Consider the following 23,468-nt stretch of genomic DNA (forward strand, 5'->3'; position numbering starts at 1 on the left):
CTATTCCTGCAACACAGTGGGTTCTTAGCAAATATTTGAATTATCAATGGTTATTCCCCCCAAAAATTAAGTCTGGGAAACATGAGACTTCAGGCAAATGCTTACAGAGCCAGTGAGTTAGAGCACTGAGATTTGCAGTGTGCTCTCCCAGGGACTTGTTACAGCAAAGGCTGGGAAAGCAACATTGGTGTTTACTCTGATTTTTTTTTTCTGTAATCTTGTCCCTGAAGCCTTAAAGCTTGTCTGAAGACTTGGACTCCACTCAAATGAGAGAAAACACAACAGAAACTTTGTTCTTTCTGACAGATACTCAATGTCAACTTCCTATTATTTTCTCATTTTACTTCTCTACTTTAGACACACATCCATTTGCACCTAGGACTGTTCTGCCTCTTATTTCCTTTATTTTTAACATAATCCTAATTCTCTTCATCTTTATTCTCTTCATTAGCATAGTTCACCCGGCCCCCTACCCATCTCATTCCAGAAGTCTTTAGAAAGCATTTTCTAACTTTAACAGTGAAAACATTGGGAGGAATTGCACCTCTTATTTCTCTTTTTCTCCATTAAAGAAGACTAATTTATTTTAATAGGCTACATTTTGAATGTATTATATAACAAACACCAGTAAAGATATATTTGAATTAAATTTTTGATTTATTATCTAAGATGCCTTTATACCTTTTAAGATGTTTTTATTATCTTTGGCATGCATATACCTAAAAGATCTTCTTGAAACATATCAGTGAACCCAAATGATCTTATGTCTTATTGGTGTTCATCTTATTTATTTATGTTGGCCTTTTTTAAAATTATTATTTAGCTCATGTTATCTTGAGAATATTTAGTTTCTGTCAGTTCTATTTTGTCCACAGTTCACATGGCAAGGCCATCTATTTCAGCACCCAGGTCAGATGTCCCCTTAGAAGGGTCTTAGTATTTTCTTCAAAAGAATCAAAACAACATCTTTTGATATCTATTGCAATCATGTGTTTGCTTCTATTTTGGATTGTCTGTCTTATCTCCTGGACATCAAAAGCATCCTTCAGGGTAGGCATGCTATCTGTTATATCTGACACTCTTATTTAAATGTAAAATCCTAATTTCAGGTGGCAGGTACATAGATTAAAATGACTGCCAGAACTTTCCTTCTGGACATATAAGATTCTAAAACCTTATTGGAATTATAGTGAGTTGATTTTGTTTTAATATTTTTTTCTTCATAGGAAAAAGAAGACCATTTTGAATCTGTTCAGCTGAAATCCTCAAGATCCCCAAATATATGAAAAAAACAATGCTGTAGCCTTCAGACTAATGAACAAAGATACCTGCTCTCTAGTTTTACAGGACTATAGTTTAGAGCCTGTCCTTGTACCTGGCACATTGGTAATGTCACAGAGGAGGGCCATGCTACTGAAAAAGGAAGGAGGTTGAAATGTTTGATTGCCTTATCACGTGGTCAAGTTTCTTGCCAAAAATAAGAAAGCAAATGGTTTGAGTCTCAACTGAAGATGAAGCTCAACTCAGGAAGAGATTTATCTGTATATACACATAACTGAAAACCAAGGTTAAGCCCACCAGTGCACTATTGATGCATGCCATATAATTAATGGATAACTTTTATTCTTTATAACTTCTACATAAAAAGTGTGCTTTGGAGGACAGATGTCAGCATATGCATTGTGATCCCATTTGTCTTTTCTTTGTTTATATTTTGGAAAAGATTTGAAAAATTTTTAAAGGTATAGTTATTTTTCCCATTATTTATTTTCCTGACAAGACCTTAAAACATCTTTTCTATTAAAAATGGTGAACAAAGAAAGACAATAAACATTTCATTTTCCCATAGAGTATCTTTCTGGATTTCAGAAGTCCAAGTAAGCAGTGATTTTTTAGAAAGAGCCAGCAGGTGTTTGAGTTATCTAAACTTATAATCACCTTTGAAATACCATTTATTCTTGTTGGAACTGGTTGAAGTAATCTTTAAAAAATAAAAAAATGACAAGGAGACACCTTAATTTTCCAGTAATACAAATAAGCGACATTATCATAGAAGTCCAATGGCTTAAGATTATGTAATGCTTGAAGTATAATTTAAAATGAAGGGGAAAGCTTGTTTATCACGTTGCAAAACCATAAACAGGAAAGTGGAATGACTTATGAACAACTACAGATAACTGTACAAAGGTATTGGAATAATTTTGTGGTCTCCAGAAAATGGTGCTGGGATATTTGTCCTTTGTCTAGCATCAAAGGTTATATGACTATTATTCTCCTACAAGATTTTGAAGGTTATGACTTCCATGGAAGTTTTTATTTTTTAAGTCAATAAGGAAGGAATTCAGTTTTGGAAAATTACATATAATTGTATTCATAATAAGAATGTGGTTGTACCATAAGCAGCTATGAAATATGTGTTGTTCTTATTCAAAAGTGATTCAGATAATTGTGATATTTCCTGTAACAGACAGGTTACCAGTATTAGCATGTCTTAAATATTATTTGTTGAAAGAAGTTTGATTAGATTTGACCAATTTTGTGTAACACTAATTGTTTTAGAACTGAGAAGGAGGAGAGTTTCCTTCCCATTGATGATCGAAGGTACTTTGGTTTGTTTCCAATAAACAGTTATCTTTATAGATGGTAATCCAGCTTTTTAAAAAGATGGTGCTTGGCTGAGAGAAGCAGGACTTATGAGTAGGATTTGTTGAATGTTTTGCCTCACATCTTTCAATGAGGTATGATTTGTAACTTTTGATTTAGCAGGTGATGTCTTTATTTTTGTGAAAACTGGGAGAAAAATAAATAATTGCATTTATCTGGCTGGCGGATAAAACACTGGACCGTACTGTTATTGTCGAATGAATGTTTGTTTTGTGTATATCTTCTACTATTGGATTCATGAGTATAGGTGAGGTTGCCATTATTTTATTGTTTATTGTGAGATTCAGGGAGGACATCATGTAGCATAAATCCTTTACATGTTTAATTTCTTAAATCTTCCTATAAATAAATTATTTTGGCATTGCTCATTTTTATCTTGCTAACAGTGCTGATGAGCCTTTCCCCATTTTGGTCAAAATTTAAACAGAAGAATTAAAATACATTTGAAATGAACCCTTTTAGAGGAATCCTGGCGAATTTGTACAGCTGGACAGAGTCAGGAAGTTTCTGCGCAGTCACCTGTCACTCTCTCTTCATCTTCGGCTGTGCTCAACATACATGTTCGAAGCCATAGAGATAATTGGGATTTGCTCCTAGGTAGCTTCTTTCTTCTCCTGTCACTGGACTAAAATCTCTGACATGTCAAAATGCCTTAAATTTTAATGAACTCTCTGAAAATGTAGTTGGTATTGAAGAATTTATTTCTAATTTTAGATATTAAATAGATTTTATCAGCTCTGTCCCATCTTTGGAATAGAGCTACCTTTTTCCTTTGGATCCCAGTGGTTGTCATTTATTCCAAGCACTAACGAAGTATGACAGAAAGAATTTTATGAGGAAAATATTCAGAGCAATCCTGGCTGTAAAATTCACTTTGGGTTTAGGTCTTGCCTTTGCATAGCTCAGTGGAATGTTGAAAGATATAAACAAATTAATTATGTTTTTATGACTTTTAATTGATATTTTTGTTTCTTTAACTCCCTAAGTGGTAGAAGAAGGTATTTGTTATTTTTCTAAAAGGCACAGTATTGAAGCCTTAAATACTTCATTAAGTCAACTGTCACCTCTAATATCTCTTAATATCTGTCAAAACATGTTTAAGTCAGTTTTCCACTGGATGAGACCATGTCTTCTGTGGATAAATTATTTTTTGCTGTTTCACAATGTGGAGCAATTTGGTATGTGTTCACTTGATTTAAAAGACTGAATTTTATTCTTGTTGACTTTTCCCCTCTTTGGTTACTAGCAATCAAGTTCTTTCCAGGATTAAAAATATTTCATAGTATTTTTTGTAGACTTTTGTCATTATTTTCTTCCCAAGGAGAAAAGGTGGTTTCAATTGTTATGTGGAAGAATTGCTTGGGTTCAGTCACTTACCAACTGGGGTCCAGGTTCCTAGGTGGTGGGTCATGATCGACTGCGGTTTTCAAGACCAATATGGTCAAATGTACTTTGACCTATATCAACAGAACTACTTCCTGTGGTAGTTCATGGTCATTCCTAGTGGGAGGCTAATGTGCAGATCATTTCTCATGAAAGTAAATTTCTTGGGAGTTGGAAAGGAACGATGACTTCATCATCTAGTTTAAAATCAATGTGTCGCTCATGTTTATCTTTTTACACAAATGATATGTAGAGTAGACCTTTAGAGGACTTAAAATACTCTCCCATCTATTTTATAGTAAACACGAATATTATCTAAGGTTTACGGGCCAAGTTCTAAATTAAGATTGTCCTAAAGAGAAAGTCCCAATGAGAGAAAACTAAACAAATAAACAAAAAATAGTCAACACCTGAGTCATTTCTTGCTAAAATGGAGTTCAAAGTAACTGGCCAGAGATTATACTCTTGCTGGATTTTGTTTCTTTTGGTTTAACATTTTCAGATGAGTTCATTTTAGGATCATAAATGAAGGAAATAAAACTTTATTATGGGATGAATAATTGGAAATCAATTGCTACTACTCTTGCAATTGATACTAATTGATATTACTATTGAAATTTGTCTAGATGAGAAGCCAGCAATCTTTTTCTGTAAAGAGTCAGATAAATATTTTCATCTTTATAGGACATGTGGGCTCTGTTGCAACTCTTCAGCTCTCCCACTGTAGCATGAAAGCAGCCACAGACAATATGTAAAATGAGTATGGCTGCATTCCAATAAAACTTTATGTACACTGAACTTTGAGTTTCATTTAAATTTCACTTGTCATGAAATGTTATTCCTCTTTTGATTTTTTCTTAACTATTTAAAAATGTGGAGGCATTCTTAGCTCATAGGCCTTATAGAAACAGGAGCTGGGCTAGGATTTGACCTGCGAGCTTGGGTTTGCTGACCCCCAGTTTAGATCACTGCAACCCACAAGCAAAACTGTTCGGAAGAATCTGTTTGCACACAGATTCTTTGCCCTTTAGGAGCTTACCACCTTAAAAGTTTCTCAAGTCTCAGAGATGTTCAAGAAGGAAATAACTCATCATCCTCCCTTGATGATTTAATCACCTCATCAAAGACAAAGCCAGATACTCTTCTGAGTTCCTCTTGTTCTTCTTGGACTTGGTTATGGTTATTGGTTAGCAACTGATAAGAGCAAAGCAAGTGAACTGGTTCAAAGTAAACCAGCAAGATTAATTTAAAAGTCTTTTCTCATTGGGGTTTATTTAACATTTATTGCTAAGGTAAGTAGATTTGGAGATAACATTCAATCTTATATACAGATCCATTTAAAATAACCATAGGGAAGTAGGGGATATTGATGCCTGAAGTAGCTTCAGTATAGATTCTTGAGCCCTAGGACTGGAGACAGTCTTTGCATGTGTTTGCAGGGCACACCTCAATCTACACATTTACCAAGTCTTGTTTTAAGATTTACTGAGCCTCAGAAGACATTTAGGATTTCTTTAATGATGGATGGTTCAAAAAAGAGATCTCTAATTTCTCTGAACAAAATATCTCAGTAAGGCTTTCAATTTGATGCAGTTTTCCTTATTAATAGCTCTTGGAAGAAGAGCTTTGTCTAAAATAGCTTGTGAATATTGGTAAATTTGGTTTGGGGAGAGGCAATATTTTCTTAGTCTCAGATGGTCGATTTCAGATTGCTCTTGGTTGGCTTAAATAAATGAGTTAAACCAGTGGTATTATGCAAGTCACAGAACAGGAGTGATAATTGCCTTATTCATGGGTTTGGGCCTTTGTTATTAGAGCTGTGGCAGTCATAATCCACACTGGTATTCCATCTTTCTGGTGTCTCACTTTTCTTGGCTTCTCCATGCTTACAGCCCTTTGCTGAAGAGCTCAGTGGCCCAAGGCTGTCATGGTGGATATGTGAGGAAAGCAGGGGCCCTAGCTTAGAGAGTGTGGAGTTGAAGAGTGTAAAAGGGCACTGCCTAAATTACCTTTCTCAGCCACTCTCTTTATCGGTCCTCTGTGTGGTCTGCAAACGAGCTTGCTTAACAACTTGAAAATGGGACCTTTTTCTTTTACCATGATAAATCTGAGTGGGCAAGAGAATCTATTAATATTTAAACTAGTGAGGACACAGAACATTTTAGAAACTGTAAGCACTTGGAACACCAATGATAATCTACCATATCGTTAGGTTCTGATATGTTTTTTATGAGTGGGATGTATCATTCTGCCTGAGTTCCTTAAATTCAGGAAGTTTTTGCAAAGATGGATCTCTTCAACCAGTTTTATATTCTGGAAGGATAAAATGTTGTTACTGGAGTTAAAAAAAATATCAATTCGAAATCTATTTGTTTGAAATGGCTTATGTAAAAGAGATTTTATAGCAGCTATTTTTCATACATACTCTGAATATTTTTAAAAACATTTCTAGGGATCACATGTTAGTTGATGCACTTTAAAACTGAAAACAAGACTGTGGCAGGGAAGGAGAAAATGACAAGAGCTGTCAGTTAATGCATTTTAAGCGTGTAGGCAGGTCATGAAGTATAGTGTCCATAGATCAAAACTCAGCTATCAAAAACAGTTTTCTCAAGATTCACCCATAGCCTAATTGTCTTGTTTAAAAAGATCCGTGATCAATTTGATTGTTTTAGGCATGAGCTGTGTCTCTGAACAATCCATGTGATATTGCCTTCCTCAGACTGTCACATTCCATCAGTGGATTGACTTTATTTTCTCTCCTATCAGCCATGCCTCAGCCTGTATCTTGAGCAGATGCTCATTCTGAGCACACTTATCTAACATTCCTGCCAGTTTCAGTCACAGCAGAATTCTTTTTTGATATCTAGTGCTGGTGAATTTATTACCCAGTCTACCCTACCCACTCCTGAAAACCCAGGTCCTTATTTGAATATGAGAATTCAGGGCCTGGTGAGCACCGTTGTCATTGAACATCTGCTGAGTTTTGGTTGGATTGATTAGGTTGCTGATTCAAATGCATCCAGAAGGAAAAAGAATTTGTAACATCTGATTCCTCTCTATTTCCTTCAAGGCCAGCCCTGTTGGCTTTTGTGCACCTGCTCATCATTTCTGGATGTTTTGAAAATAGTATTGGTATGTCTTGATTAACTAAACCCTGGTTATTTAGCCTGTGGGTCCCCCATATTCTTGATTCTCTTCTTCCCTTCTCTCACTGTCTTCCTCAGTCATAGTTTCCTCACAGAATATTTTCCAGTCTTTATGGTATTTAAAGGCTGGAACTACATCTTATTCATCTTTCTCTTTGTCATGGGCTAAAGAGTCCCCCCCCCGCCCCCCGCCCCGCCAAAGATATGTCAACATCCTATCCCTAGAACATGGGAATGTTACTTAATTTAGAGAAAGGACCTTTGCAAATGTCATTAATAATCTTGAGGTAAGATCCTCCTGGATTATCCAGATGGGCCCTAAATCCAATGACAAGTCTTGTTAGAGACACACAGAGAAGACAGACACAGAAGATGATGTGAAGACGGAGGCAGAGATTGGAGTGATGTGGCCATAAGCCTAGGAAGCTGGCAACCACTGGAAGCTAGAAGAGGCACGGAATGGGTCCTTCTCTAAAGCTTCTTAGGGGTTGGGGTCCTGCCAGCACTTTGATTTTGGACTCCTGGCCTGCAGAATTGTGAGAGAATAAATTTCTGTTGTTTTAAACCACTCAGTTTGTGGCAAGTTGTATATCAGCTACAGGAAATTAATGCTTTCTGTATCAATGGCACCTGGCACAGGACCTGGCAGGTAGTTAGGTTTTTAGTAAATTTTCCTACATTAATAAATGATTTGGACCAAAAGGATTACAAAGAGAAATAGAACAGTGTTGTTAAGAATAAGCCAGTTTTTGCTTATCTATGTTTTCTCTGGTCACTCCTTTATTTAGGTTAGTAAAATATTCAAGTTCAGTAACAAGCCTGTGTACCTGAGCGTTGTTATTGGGACTTCAGAAAAGAATTGGAAAATAATTTTTTCTGCATTTTTACTGCCTCACTTAGCTAGGAGTGGTGGGGGTGATTTTCCAGTGGAATGACAGGATGCTTTCCCAGTCTCCTTCCTACTAATTAAGGTGTTTTTTGGAAATGACAGCCATCGAACCTACCTTGGCAGATTGTAGGAGCCCTCTCCTTCTTGCCTCAGAGCCCTGTCTGGAAGAATTCTGCGCTGGCGTACAGATGTGTCATCTGGTCACTGAAATGGCCTAATATTTATGATATCATCAGTCAATATCTAATTGCTGTGATCCCTGAAGAAGTCCAGTTCTGCTCACTACTCTCTAGCCACGTAACAGCTTGTGTTTAAAGGGTGTATAGATGTGAAGAGAAGCACAGTTAGACAGTTTCTTCCAACATTAAGGGGAGAAATGGTCTGAAGTCAACATTTTCGAATGACCTGAATTGATTCAAAAAGAACAAACCATTATCCACCCTGCTGGAAAACCTTGAAGGTTTTATTCTCAATATCTTAACATTAATACAGATGCTTTTTATTTTGTGCTGAGAAAACAACCTGTTACACATAATGTAACTTTAATATACAACATAGAAACTCATCCTAAATTAGTTACAACAAGGACCTACAAAAAACTTCATAGGAAAAAAAGCTACCTAATATTGCCACCATATTTTTTAGTAGACGGACCCTATCAGACCCTGTCACCAATGCTCAGCTCTGTAAACAATGGTTATTTCCATGTTCTGGGGAATCGTTAGTAATGGGGACACTAAAATCAGCCTAAAAAGTTCTAGCACATCACTCTATTTTGTACAAGTCCTCAAAAATAATTTATCGTACTGTTTCTAAAAAAAGGTACTAGGGTTGTTCTTTTGCTCTGTTTCCACATTCTGGAGCTGCACATGAGCACTTTTGTCTAACAGTCTAAAAACACGAGAACTGAACCGCAATTCACAATCACAGGGATGAGGTGGTGGAGTCGAGGACTTCTCGCCCGTTGCACACCGTTGGGACGTATGTGCTTGCAGAGGCTGGAAAACAAAGCAGGACAGAAAATTCAGTGTTAGTTAAGTGGGTTACGTGGGTAGTGGCATGGATAATGCCAGACACTAGTTAAAGTTAAGTTGAAAACTCATTTTAACTTGGCTTTGGAAAATGCTAAAGGATTTAGTGCTATAGTAGGTCAACTTTCTAAATATGTTCTGCTCCAGATTAGCTTGTATCCTGGCACATACCTCCACTAATGTCATACCTCCTGGACGTGGTTTATGAGCATAATCATTGTTGAAAGAAGTCACTTGTGGGTTTAAAATTAGCTTTGGTAATCTATAAACTGGTTAAAAATATGATGCGCAAAATGGAAAGCTCACTGAAATTTTTTAAGAGATTGTTAAATTAATTACTATTTGCAATACCTTAGTTAATTTTGTTCTCTCTGGGCAGGGGTGGCTCTTATGTAATCCCATGAATCATCTGTGAATTCTGCTACCTTAGAGAATGGTTCGATATGTTTTCATCATTCAAGTGGATAACCTCAATGAAAACTCTAGCGGGGGCTGCCATGCTGAGAACTTCAATTTCATAACGGTTCTCAGACAGGAAGATATTTCAAAGAGATGATGCTCTTGTTAATGACAATAGTGACAATAGTGTCAGATTGTGAGTATAAAATGGGTATGTATATTTTTTCTTTTTATGGCATTAATTGTCCTTGATACAATTCATAGCTCTTAACTTGTTCAGAAGTTTTGTTTTCATGAGAAATCTAGGTACAGCTAATATATAACTATTTCACCCTTAATACTTTTTACTGAATGAAGACAAAAACAAGGAGCCCCATTCTCCACGGGATGAAGCTATGTAGCCAAAAGAATCGGTTAGAAATAGCCCTACATTACCTTTTAGAGTTGTTTGTGTCCCATCCCTTGGCTTGTCCATCTGGACATACTCTGACAGAAGGAGCTGATTCTTTTGGCTACCTGACCACAACTGAGGTCAAACTGACCATCAGCTGTCCTATTTAGGACTTGGCTAGGTATGTGAGAAAATCTTATAAAGTCAGGTCTGTGTGGCTGCCTAAGGTTATGGCGAAATCATGTGACATGTTAACTCTTTGGGGTTATTTTCCTTTTATCATTTTTAGGATGAGCTCCAATTTTTTTTTTTTTTTTTTTTTTTTTTACAATATGAGCCAACCAAAAGCTATCATATTTGGCTGGGGGCAGGGAAAGCATAATCTACATTTCCTGAAACTCCTATAATGACATTTTAACATGAGTGCCAGATAAATACCTGATAGAAAGTGATAGTGATAATAATTCTAAATGTAAGGGCTTTACTTTATTCTATGTAAAAATTTTTGATATACTTTATATAATTATAGCTTCATCAAAGATAGGTAAGGCAAGAGAAAAACAAGGTGAAGTGAAGTTAAAACCACAGTTCACTGCAAACCCAGAAGAGCACTTCCAGCCAATTATTATATGTTCTTTCTGCAGCCTCCTTGTATCCAACTGTCTACTTGATATCTCTATGTAGATGCTTAATAGATATTTCAGAATCAAGTGGCTGGCGTACAGATGTGTCATCTGGTCATTGTGGCCAAAGCATAACTCTTGATTCTTATACTTGTCCCCATTCTTCCTTTATTCAGTGAATAGTCTCACCATTCAGTCATTTACCCAAACCAAAAATCTAACATTTATGCCTCCTTCCTTTTTTATTCTCCATCCAATGTCAAACCTATCACCAGTCCAACCAACTGTCTCCATATCTAACTAGTTCTATCTCTGCATCCACCACCCTGGACCAATCTACCTAATTATTTTACTCTTGGGTGCAGTAATAGCTGCACCACTCGTATCTCTGTTTCTACTCTTCCTTTCCTGCAATACAGTCTCTATACAGCAGAAAGAGTATTTTAAAATATGAGTCACCTACCTACACACCTCCAATGGCTTCCCTTTATGCTTTCCTTACTCTGGTTCATAAATCCCAGAGTGATTCAGACCATGTCTCTCTTTCTGTATTTGCCTAATTCCACACTCCCTCCTCCCTTTTTTGCTTCTGTCCTCAAACACATCTGTTTCTCAACTTCAGGCCTTTTCAGTAACTGTTCCTTCTGCCAGGAATGGTCTTCGTTCTCTTAATCACACATCTATCTCCTTGTCATCCATGTCTGAAATGTGACCTGAAAAAAAGCTGTCATTGGGCCACCTAATATAAAGTAACCAACCAATTACACTGTCACATTACCCAACTTTAAAACTGATTTTTCCTTTTTCCTTTTTTCCTTTTTTGTTAGTATCATATCTTACATACTCTTGACTAGAAAATATGCTAGGGCACTGCTTTTCTTTTTTCGTTATTTTATCCTTGTTGCTGGTTGGTCATGGGATATACTCTCTATAAATATTTTCTAAATGATTGTATAAATAGTTGTTGTCAAAGAACATGGGAACCAAGGGAAGTTTCGAGAATGAAATAATCTTTTAACCTGAAGAAAGGTTGCCCCAAAGAACCCTGTTGTAGGACAAGTAGGCCCTCCTGCTTCTTAAGCCACATTGTGGCATTGACCAGCCACCACTACTGCAAAGGGAGCTGGCTCAGGCTGTGAGCATCCCCGAGCAGGCATGCTGCCTTTGACATTTTGATTAATCTCTTTATCTTTTCAGGATCAAGTTTTATTATTTCCGTGCAGGTTTTTCATTTTCAGAGATTGAAGAGGAATGATGTGTCATGCGGGTAAGTCTAGGAGAACCAAGGACTGGTATGCTAATGCCCCTCTCTGTCTCCCTTGGACTAGTCCAACACCCTCTCTACCTGCATTTTTAAAGGTTGTATCAGAAACCTACTTTTGTAGAACTTGATGCAATGCTGTTCTTAAGTGTGCTCTTAGGATCTGCTTGCTCATTGCATTTTAATTTCTTAAAATTGGGTGTGTTTTGAGTAGGTAGGTAAGAAGTATGGGGGCTGCAAAGGTAATTGTATGGAAAATCTCAGGTTACAGTTTCAGATAATTTTCTGTTAGCTATCCTATGGACATCATTGTGGGAGTTCACAAAATAACTTTGAGTCATCTACCTGCTTCATAGGGACATTAAAGGGAATGCCCTATATTAGTATGTCTAAACTTTTGAGAGGAAGATAATATATTCAAGGTCTTCTTACAAGGAATAGCAACAGCAAAAACACCCCCAAGATTCTTTCTCTAGTTGTCTTTTTCCTAAGCACTTTTTAGTGTATTGAAGGGAACTATAACTTGTATTTTTCTGCTTTTCTTTTACTGTTTCATCTGTACCTTTTGCCAATGCATTTTATTTTATCATGTAAAAAATATTCTCATTTTTGCACATGCTGCTGAATATAGTAGAGGAAATTACTGTTTTATGAGTTTAGTATCTCGATTACTTTGCCTTTCATAAATATTTCACATATGTCTCCCATATTAGCCCATCTGTTATTCCCCAAGGTAGTAAAATATGTGTAAGAGCAAAGTACTATCATTTTCATGTGTGTTTGTGATGAGCTTTTGCTATTATTCTAATGAAATTCTCACGAGATTTTTAATGGTGTAAGTTTAGCCCATTTTCTTAAGTGCGGTTAAGCAGATTTCTATAATCATCCTTTCTGTCAGAAATAAGAGGCTGCAGGCTTATTTTTGGCTTTCTTGGGAGTGAGGGTGAAGAGCAGCTGTTAGTTACTCTAGGCTAAGGTGGTGCTTTATGCTATTCAAAGAGAAAACTGAAGATAGCTAAAGAAGACCTAATAAGTTTCACCATTGATCACAAAAGGACAATTCACACCCATCAAAAAGCATATTTTGCTTCAAAAACTTGGCGAAGCATTGGAGATCAATGCAACCAAGTGACAGCTTTGTCTCACACTATGAAATCCATATCTCTTCTACCAGTAATGTTTAGGCTGGCCAGGCTTTGGAGAAAATGGCCTTAATTTTTCTGGTAACTAGGCCCTCAAATGCTAAACATATTTATTTAATAGATTCTTATGCATGCCAAGTATGTTAGTCAGTTTAGTGGCTGAGATGTGCTTCCTGAGAATCAGTGTGTTACTCTAACTGAGTAATATATCAGACTTGGAAAAAAATAAAACAAACATTTTAACAGAACAGACATTCCATTTTGTTCCCATCTGTTCCCTTTCCTTGCTCCTGGTGACCCCAAATCATTTTTTCCCAGCATGTCTGCTTGTTTAGATATTTTAATGCTGTGGTCATGGAATCTAATTTCTACCAGCTGTTGTTGCCTTGTCCTCCTGTTTTGTTATTGAACCTGTTTTCTTATTCATCACCTTAATTTTATTGGTGTGAAGTTCACTTGGTCCCATTCCAGAAGAAGTTCATCTGCTAATTTAATATTTGTTATCTGGGTGAATGAGTACACCACTAGCCAGTGGTTTGGTAGCCTTGCTATGTCACAATTTCACAGAGGAAGACAGAGAATTTGTTATTAAGAAATGTGAGCTAGATTCCCAGGGTAATGGTCTTCAACTGTTAACAGTAGATTTAAGAGGAAATTATATTCCTTTGATGTGGGGTAAAAATCTACAGACCCAAGATGTAATTTCCAAATGTGTAGTTAGAAGTTATGAATGCAAAGGACTTCTTCATTCAGTGGTTCATTTCTTGTGAGACAAGATTATGGGTGGAGACTATATGACATGACCTTTTTTTTATAACCCACAATACGATTTAATTACCTTATCAACAGAAATTCCACTTCATCTTCAAGTATATCTTTTGGTCCACTGTATCCACATCATGCTGTCATGTTTTGTTTCTAGTCTTGTTCTTTTAATCTCTCCTCTCTTCTTCAAGAAGTACAAACACTCTCTGGACACCCAATAAGTAATTTGTAAATGAAAGGACTCAATGGTTTTTGTACTATTCTACATTCTTCCTGCCTCCTCTTAGTTGTCCAGCATCACTGGTTTCTCCTCCTTTGTACCTAAATGCTTTCTCAGGCAAGGACAGAAATTCATTCACCCTGAGGCTTAAAAATCTAATATGAGCTGTATGTGCTACTATGTCTAGGGATCAAAGTCCGAAGCCAGAAGTTTTAAACTCTAATAAAATAATGTCAAGCATTAGTCTTCCTATCTAGTGGAATGAATCTTGTTAGCTTCACTGTCAAATTATACAGCATCTGAACACATTTTTAGCTTTTGTTGCTAGCACCCTGATTTAAGCCACCAACGTCTGGACTATGCAATAGCTTCCTAAACGATGTGTCTGCCTGCTCCCTGTCTTATATTCTGCCCCCACAGCTAAAATGATGAAAATTATGCTTTTTAAAGTCAGCTCATGCCACACCTCTGATGAAATCTGTTCAGTGTTTTCCAATTATTTCAGTAGAAAAATAAAAGTTCTTAAAATGACCTCCACGTCCTGCATGGTCTGCTCCCTCTCTGTCCTCATCTCCTCTCACTTTCACCTGCATTCATTTCCCTCCAGCCACACTGGCATCTTTGATATTCTTCCAACTTTGGACCTTTACATTTGCAGTTCCCTCTGCCTGGAATGTCGTTCTCCCAGATATGAACATGACTCTCTTTTTCCATTTCCTTCCTGTCTCTGCTCAAATGTCACCTTATCAGAGAGGCCCTTCCTGAAACTCTGTACAAAATCACTATCATATGGATAATTTTAAAATTATCCATATGATAGGCATTTTGTGGTATAGATACACGGGTATCTCCATTTTGGGGTGTTATCCAGAGAATTTCACTTAAAATGAAAAGGAAGTAGGAAAGAGAAATAGCATAGCATAAATTGATGTTAGACCCTTTACTTGCTTTGTTTTAAGGTAATGATCATTTAAAGTCAATGTAAGGGCAGAATTTGATTATATACATATTTCTCTTTTAATTAACATATTTTATAATTCTGATCATGGTACCATGTTCCCAAAGGCATTCATAAATTTAGGGTAACATGGAAATGCACATGACTATAGGTATCTCTCATACAATATTAAACTCTGGCTTAGGAACTCCTTTTGAGCTATTGAGTTTATGTTCCATTCAAATATGTGGGACAGAAGGGGAACTATACAATGTAATTTAATTCAAGAAAGTAACACTCTCTTTTAAATAACATTTAAATGGGAGAAATTATATCTTTGACCTAAACATTTAGCCATTCACCATTAACAATATTCCTTTGTCTTTATCAAATTCCATTTTCTGAGTAGCTTTGTGGATAGCCTCTCTGGAATACCACAACTTCTCTGTGTGCAGCCTGGGTGTAGGGATTGATGGGGTCTCAGATGGACATGATTTATGCCATTGAACTCCCTGACATGGGCTTTTGAGAGGAATAAAATCTGCATTCGCACTGGAAGAATAAGATGCTGTCACATGTGGTACTAAAGGGAAAGCTTTTGACTTAAAAGAAAAATCACTGAATTTGCAGATGTCAGGATTCTCATGGTCAGAATAATCTCTGCCATGAATTTTGTAACTGAGCTGAGGCAGAAAATCCAGAGGCCAGAGAAGCCACATAGCAGCTTTTGAGAATTTTATTTGTGACTTCAGTTATCAAATTCCTTAAAATGTCTAATAGATGTGGCTCTGGTTTTCGCATCTAGAAATGAAGTTATTAGAATAGCCTCCCTTCCAGCTCCGATCTCTGTGGTCACTGTTATTAAAGAAGGTGGGCTATATTTGCTTAGGGAAAACCAGCAAAATATTAGAGGTAAAGAGAAAATGATCTAAGGGTTGCAAAAGAGCAGTTGTGAGACAAATACAATGGAAATGTTAAAAAGAAGAAAGGAGAGGTATTAAACAATTTGCTAATACATGTAGTATTACCTGTTACAGCTGGAGACTCTTTATTCTCTCATCTTTAATGAGGAAGGGAGTGAAAGGGAATGGAACGAGGTTCTCAGGGATGCTGTGGATGTTTCTTTCCAAAGGGAAAATGGATTAACATCTATCTGATTTGGATGTACTAGGTGTATTTGGCTTGGAAGCAGATGGCTTAACTTGCTGAATACTCTGGGCTCCTCCTGCATTGGCCAGTGAGGATTTATATTTATAACATACCTATGCCTGTGGCAAAGACCGTCAATTCAGTTTGTGTTGCCAAATAACTTGCTAATTTGCCTGGCCAGGGTGCACATAGTGTCGTTTTGGAATTCCCTGAACTGTAAAATGCAGGTATATTATGCTGTTTTTCTGGACTTGCACTGTAGAAAAGAAACATGGGCATTGTGTGCTTTTTTTTCTTTTATAAAGTCATATTCAGACTTGAACAAGGGCTCACCCCCTCTTAACTGGGGTATCTTCAAAGGCTTGGTCATTGATAAATGCAAACTCTGGTCCTCATGTATTTGGTTTCCACTGCTGTAGCTCTGTGGAAAATCATACTGTGACTCTAAAAGACTGTTCATTTGATCTTTTAATATTACAACTTTCTTTTTATAATGTGAAAATGCTTTGTAATAAAGAATAATTCTATTAATTGAGCAGTTCACACATTATCACCTAGACAAGTGACTTTCTGTACATTGTTTTGGCAGAGGAAATCAATCTCCATATGCCTATGTCTCCTTGGGGACCCAAATCTCGGTATCATTAGTTAGCAGAAGCCTCTTGGCTGATCTTAATGGTAATGACATACATGCATCTGATTGATCACTATGAGCAAGAGAAACACACATCCCCTAGTCTGGGTATATAATAGCTCTGAAGACAATTGGGCACAGTCCATTTCTCACTCCTCTTTCCCTATTCTATGCTGACACAAACCTCTGTTAGTGCAACATTCTGACCTGCATGGGTCCTATACAGTTTTATGCTACATAACCTCATGTGTACATCCAGCTTGTCACTTTCAAAATTAATGCATTTCTCCTTACAATTGCAGCATACCTTTTTGCTTGCCTGTCTTTGGGAACCAGCTCTGATATGCCCTTTTGCTTCTAAACCTAAACAAAATAAAGAATGACCTCTTATCTTTCTCATTCAAATACAAGAAATGTTTGCTTATGTGTGTGGGTGTGGGAGCAGCATTACAAGTATGAGTTAAGGACTGGGGTCTCTGAGTATAACTATTGGAAGGAGAATTCCCAGTTTCAGTAAATGTTTTCCGAGTGGCCAGGTGCTTCTGTGCCAGAAATGCCTCTTTGGAAGATTCCCGAGGGAGCTGGGGGAAATAGCTGCGCAGAGATGTGGCCACTGACATCATGAAGCAAAGGATGGGAATTCGGAATACCTCACGCTCTCTGAATGCAGTGCCTACTTCCTCTTTGAGGATCATCTAAGAGGACTTCCCTGCTGTGTTCTGATATCAGTGGATGAAAGGTACAGGATGGTTTAGGCTGTATTCCTTGGACCACTTCCACTGAGTCAGCTGGGGTATCTGTTACAAACCAGATTTCCTTTGCCCTAGACCACACGAATCAGCACATCTGTGGGTGGGGCCTAAGAATCTCCATTTCAAATAGGTTATTTATTTTGTACACAAACATTTGGAGCCATTAGCTGATGGGTATGCTTAATGGATAAAAGTTAATGTTCCCTTTGTTTTTATTATTCACTATGTATAGTTAGAAGATAACAATTAAAATTCTCCTTTTTACACTTAGCAGTGTGTAAACATTTCTCTGACGATGAGTTTGATGATGAGTTTTCCAAGATGTCCTTAATTTCTTTCTTTCATTTCTGCTTCTGAGTTTGGCACGTTTTTCCATCTTTTTGGAGCTACTGCTCAGCTATGAAATCCAATACTGTTATGAATCACCTTAGGGGTTGTCATGTAGCTCACTCAGGCTCTGAAGTGGTGTGGTATTTCCACTACTATCTTGCCAGAGAATTAACTGGGAATTAATGTGGCTGCACCTTCCAGTCCAGGTGACTTCTTGGCAATGCATAAGATTAAGTGTATCAAGTTGCTGTAATCCCTGATAAGAGTGCAATATTGGATTAATTTAGGATTTAGAGAGTGTGGCATAATAAATATGGTCCCAAATTCTTTGGGAGGTGGGGTCTTTGTCCCTCTCCTTGAATCTCAGCAGACTCTGTCATGCTACCTAGGATCCCATGGGCAAAGCTTCCAACCAAGATGCCAGCGTTAAGAGTGAAAACCATTTTGGACCTTCCAGATCAGCTCAGTCTCAGCTGATCCCACAGACAAACTCCAGTCAAAGCCTTATGGAACAGATGGACTGCTCAGCCAAGTCTTGCCTGAATTGCTGATCCACAAAATAATAAGAGATGATAAAAGAGTTTTTGTTTTAAGCCACCAAATTTTGGGCAAGTTTGTTTTGTGGGAATAGATAACAAAATGTGTGTGTGTGTGTGTTGGGGGTAACATGGATGCTATACTAACTTAGTCTAATCCAAATATGGGGTTTTGTTTTTACTTCCGGAGGGAGTTAGTCATAAAACCAGTAGCAATATTGATAACAATACTTAACATAAATTATGTGTAATCTAAGTAAAACATATGCTTTACCTAACAAACTCAGAAATGTTTAAGGATTTTTCTTCATTTGTAAAACAACATACTTCCTAGTACTTAGGAGGGAAACGGATATAAGTTGAGCTGTATAGATAATGGGGGAAACAGGCACTGGGATATTAAATCAGTTGCTTAAATTTTTACCACAGTGGATCAATAACATGTTCATGCATAGAACTAGATTCCATAGAAGTTTTCATACTTCTTTGATTGTAATTCGCAGTGATAAATGTTTTACCTGGACCTGGTACATATACATAAACTTAGGAGCAAACTTCACTTACTAAAATACTACTTACTTTTATTACATATAATGCATTCTAAGATATTTTATTCTATTTTCTTTTATAAAATGTTGGTCAAACATACTGAATAAACTTCAGGACTCGTTAATGGGTTACACCCTACAATATGAAAAACATTGCCCTAGCCATTAAGCTTTGCAGGACCAGTGGTTCTGTCCTGTTCACCACTGTGTACACAGGTGCTTAGAAATTTCTGGTGTATAGAAGGTACTCAAGCATTGAATGAATGAATGAATGAATGAATGATAATAGTTACAATTTATTAAAATGGGAAGGATGTTAATCACAAGTGAGAAAACCCAGTGTCAGTTCTTGAATTGTATATCTTTGAGTGTAACTTCTCTATTTTCTTACCTATAAAATGGAATTTGTGATATCAAATACTCATGGGATAATATAAGCCCACAAATATAAAACTATTTTGAATAACAGATATAGAATGACACATGAAAGATCAATGTATTTGTTGCTTATACATTTTGAAATGCCTAGAGATATCACATAATATTTCACTTTGTTACTTTAATAACACTCCATTAATTTGGATTAATTAGAGGGAAATTGCTGAAAAAATGAGGTCTAAATTTAGACCTTTTTAAATTAAAAAAAAAATACTTAAAATGGTATTGAGTAACAAAATAGTCCTAAAATGTTGGACTGGGTAGACACCTACCTTTGAAGTATTAATTGGGCCACTAACAGATTAGAATTCTGAGTGAAAGCTTAAGCAGGTTGAGTGCATTCGTAGAACATTGTTTTTGTGTAAATAAATATTTCTGAAATTCTGAAGAGAGACTTGTTTGGGTAAAGTGTCCTTATTATCTCTTCAGGAATTTATTAATTTCTAGTGTATGTATTTGAAAATACGGCCATTTCTAAATTACTGAGGTTTGGATATATGAGATTTTGAACAATGTTTGTGGAAGACTTATGGGCTTTGCTAAATTGTTCCAGCAAAAACTAAGAGCTCTGAGCTATCAACGAGACTGTTTTAGCCAAGGGTAAATCTTGCTGCACAGCCTTGAGTAGCCTTCCTTTTGTTCTTCCTGTAAAGCCTACCAAGTATCTAGACTCAAGGGAACCTTCCCAGCTTGCATTCTGGGTGAAATAGTATGTAGTAGTAGTTTGGTGCACTGGCTTTGAAATCAGAGAAACTGACTCTAAATTCTGGTTCTGCTACTTTCAGTTTGTGTGATCCTGGGTAGGTTTCTTTGTCTCAAGAGTTGTTTGTGTTAAATAAGATATAGTATGCACACACACTTATGAAGTATTTAACACAATGCCCAGCACATAGAAAACAATAAATGATAATTCCTGTTAGCTGTTGTTATTATTGTTGTTTTTATTAGTTATTGTCAGTTCTTGTCTAGACTAGCTAACTGTTACAGTTGGGCTGTTCGAATTTGTTTACTCAAGAAATATGCAGGTTTCTCTAAGATCCAAGGAAAATTACTTCACAAGTTTTATCATGTCCTGAGACTTAACCATTGTGACACCTAAAAATTTAGTTGAAAAGACAATAATGTCCCCACCTCTATAGCAGCTCTCAACCAAGGAGTGGTATATATAGTGCATCACTGAACACATGCTATCAGCCGTCAGTCTTCTCTTTGTTTGCTGGGGCAAGGGCTGCCCTGTTCAATTTTGTTCTTTGTTGGAGAAACTAGGGCACTAATGTGATTGCTCACTCTGTGATGCTGAGCTATTTTGAGATATCCTTTCTAATCGACTTGAGGCAAAATTGTGAAGTAGTCATTTGTCTCTGTCACTCCAGTCCTCCCTCCTCCTCTCCTGGCTCGACTCCCCTTCCCCCTTCATCCTTCTGTCAGTGAATTTCTTTTACTTAATACCCCTGATTAGCTGAAAATGGCTTAAAAGTTCGTCCCTTTTAGGTACATTTGTGAGTTAGAGGACGCTAAAAGATTAAATGAATGATTCTCTAAGGATACTGTTTCAGATATTTGCAGGCCAGTTAAGAGAGAATTCTGGACTGAGGAGTTATCCTGGTAGCCTTCCGTTCAAACTGCCTTTTCAACTGGTTCTCAGCTGAAAAAAACGTGGTGTCTTTGAAATAGGGGAAGATCTATTCTAACCTTTTCCAAGGTTTGTCCCATGGGATGTTAGTTGATTTAACTATTATCAAATACTTTTAAGAAACTCTGTAAATAACAAAGTTAAACAGGTTTCTTTGCTGTAGAGATCCTTAAAACATTTCACATACTCATGTTAAAGGAGGCACACAAGGATATTTAGGACATGTGCCGTCTGCTCCTATCTATGCCCGTTGCTTCCCCTCCGAGCCTGCTCCCTACTACAATGCTATATGGTTGGAGGGGTAAGTTTCATACTTACACTGAGAATACATGGTCCCAGTTCCACTGACACTGAACCTGTTAAGGTGCAGTCTGTGTGTGACCACATTCTTCTGGGGTTGGAACAGGATGATGTGCACCTTAGGTGCAAATAAACATCCCAGGACCACGAAGCCGCTCAGGCTAACAGAGATGCACATGGTTGTCGTCTGAACCTGTAAGAAAAAGTTGCCCAGTTAAGTGTCTGGCTATAAATTTAACCAAGTGGCTAACTAAAGAGAGCACTGAAAAAGGACAAAACTAAAAAACCCCAAATCTCCACAGTTCTGTCCTTATTATAGACAAACCAATACAATAATTATATTGGATCCTCTGAATTTGAGATGTTCATGGAGAAACATTGCTTAGGATTTGTAAGCAAACACTATTTGTGTTGGGTACTCCTGAAAGCTTTGATTTTCTTGTTTTGTTTTGTTTTTTTTCTTTATATTTGTATAAATATATTTCTTCAGACTCACTGAATTCAGCATCTTAAATAGTACAATATCAATATTCAGTGATGAAGTGATCATATTACAGATGGTTTCAGTCAATCAGCTTGGCTTGTTTATTAAGGTTCACTACATTATGAACAAATTTAAGCTTTTTACAGTTTTCTATTTCTAACTCTTTCTGGGAGCTCTGCATCAGCTATTGTTTTTCTAGTCAATGTTTAGGGACACTATCAACTATTTTCTGGGGTACCTTCTCTTTTAATTACTTCATTGGCATCTCTCTAAAATTTTGATACATCAGGTACTCACTATTCGATCTTTTTTGTTATCTAGGCTTCTATATACTCATCTTGACAAGAGAATTTTCACTTTCTTCCTCTTTGCTTCCCCTGAAAATATACCTTACCACTAAGTTTTATCATCTCTTCTTTTCATTCTCTTGCTCTCACTCTTCATCGTCTCTCATTTCATTTATCCTGGCTTCAGCTCCCATAGATTTTCTGGAAAATCCTAAATTAGATTCTACATATTTTATCACTTTCAGTACTGAAAAATGGAAATTAATTATTCCTTCTATAAATTTTTACTCAGAGTAGCTATGGTAAATCCTAGAGTAATTTTAGATTTCTTTTTCCTTTTTTCCCTAGGCAATGCTATTACCCATAGCATAATTACTCATGCCCTAAAGTGTTTAACTTTCTTCTCTAATCAAGGAAAGCTGAAGACCGAACCATTAACTAGAGAAGTCATAGAACTTCAGAAGGCTTCATTCTGTTTTCAGTAAAAAATTCAGGTCCCACTTGTAATATAATTCTTCAGAGTCTGGTTTTACTTTAAATGCTGAAAACACAATCCATCCTCAGTGTTAAAGGCTCTTGTGCCCTCCGACTTGGCCCTAAGTTGCAACCTCCTTTCCCTTTTGTCAACTACTATCTAACTCCATGATGTGGAAGCCTCGACACATCATTCCTGTGTTATTTGTAGTGAGTCCAATTACTGATATAATTTTTTTTTACATATATGTATAATATGATATGAGAACTATACTCCCCCTGCCTCAGTTTTGACTGTGGAGTCAATATATGAGAGATATCAGATCGTAGTGAAGGTGAGACAAGTTCAAATGTGCAAACTTTCAAGGAAATCTCATCTAAAAACATTTCTATAACTTTGAAACTCCTTACACATTTCAAAACTTTACAAGAAGAGGAGAAGCTTTTATGAGAGAATATCTTGGAAAAAGCTGTGCTGTGAGTTCTATACCCTCCACTCCTTAGAGGGGGTTGTGCCTATCTCCTCACATTCCTAGAGAGGAATGCTTCAACATGGCCATTAACAGAAGGTTTGTGGTTTTTCTGAAAGAGGAGGATGTCTTGGCTTGGAGCCTGATTCTTGTCTTAGAAATCTAAGAGGTGAGAAAGGCTAATTACTTTTTTAGCAGAGCACAGAGACTTGCTGCTGTGTTGAGATAGTCCTTTAATCTAAGAATTTATCACAGCAAAGGATATATGAGTGGTATGCATGGACAAGAGGGCCACACTATAAAGAGCTCCCACAGACAGTCTTGGTTTCATGTGGAGGAGCCTGGAGTCCTTCACAGAAAGAGGTCGGAGGCGTACATATGTAGTTTGATGTCCTGGGACTGAGTGTGGAGCCACAAGAAAGAACTCAGAATAGAGACTTGCCAGCCAACTCATGCAAGGATCTGCAGAAGAAAAGGGCCAGTGAAAACACCCTTAAATCATCTTCCATGTATTCTGAGAATGTGTCTTTAACCACTGTGGACTCAGAGATCATAAAGACATCCAGCCATATGAGAACT

The 23,468-nt window shown here is 37.0% G+C and overlaps 2 protein-coding genes across 4 annotated transcripts in view; one reads left to right on the forward strand and one right to left on the reverse strand.

The window, feature by feature from the left end:
* KIAA1324L (KIAA1324 like) overlaps window positions 1–1,782 on the forward strand; it is a 235,517-nt gene extending 233,735 nt beyond the window's left edge. The window contains exon 23 of the mRNA XM_023533453.1: window positions 1,227–1,782. Within this exon, the coding sequence (XP_023389221.1) occupies window positions 1,227–1,286 (60 nt within the window). The 3' untranslated portion in view covers window positions 1,287–1,782. The remainder of the gene's footprint in view (window positions 1–1,226) is intronic.
* Window positions 1,783–8,544: 6,762 nt separating this feature from the next.
* The window catches only part of GRM3 (glutamate metabotropic receptor 3), a 210,744-nt gene continuing 195,820 nt past the window's right edge, over window positions 8,545–23,468 (reverse strand). For 2 of the 3 annotated variants that reach the window (XM_011364344.1, XM_011364352.2), the window contains 2 exons: window positions 21,193–21,367; window positions 8,723–9,083 (listed from right to left, as the gene is read on the reverse strand). In XM_011364344.1, coding sequence (XP_011362646.1) covers window positions 9,010–9,083; window positions 21,193–21,367 — 249 coding nt within the window. In that variant the 3' untranslated portion in view covers window positions 8,723–9,009. Of the gene's footprint in view, window positions 9,084–21,192; window positions 21,368–23,468 lie in introns of all 3 variants that reach the window. The other variant, XM_011364359.1, reaches the window with a different exon arrangement.

Source organism: Pteropus vampyrus, unplaced genomic scaffold (assembly GCF_000151845.1).
Source record: "Pteropus vampyrus isolate Shadow unplaced genomic scaffold, Pvam_2.0 Scaffold4, whole genome shotgun sequence".
NCBI lineage: Eukaryota > Metazoa > Chordata > Mammalia > Chiroptera > Pteropodidae > Pteropus > Pteropus vampyrus.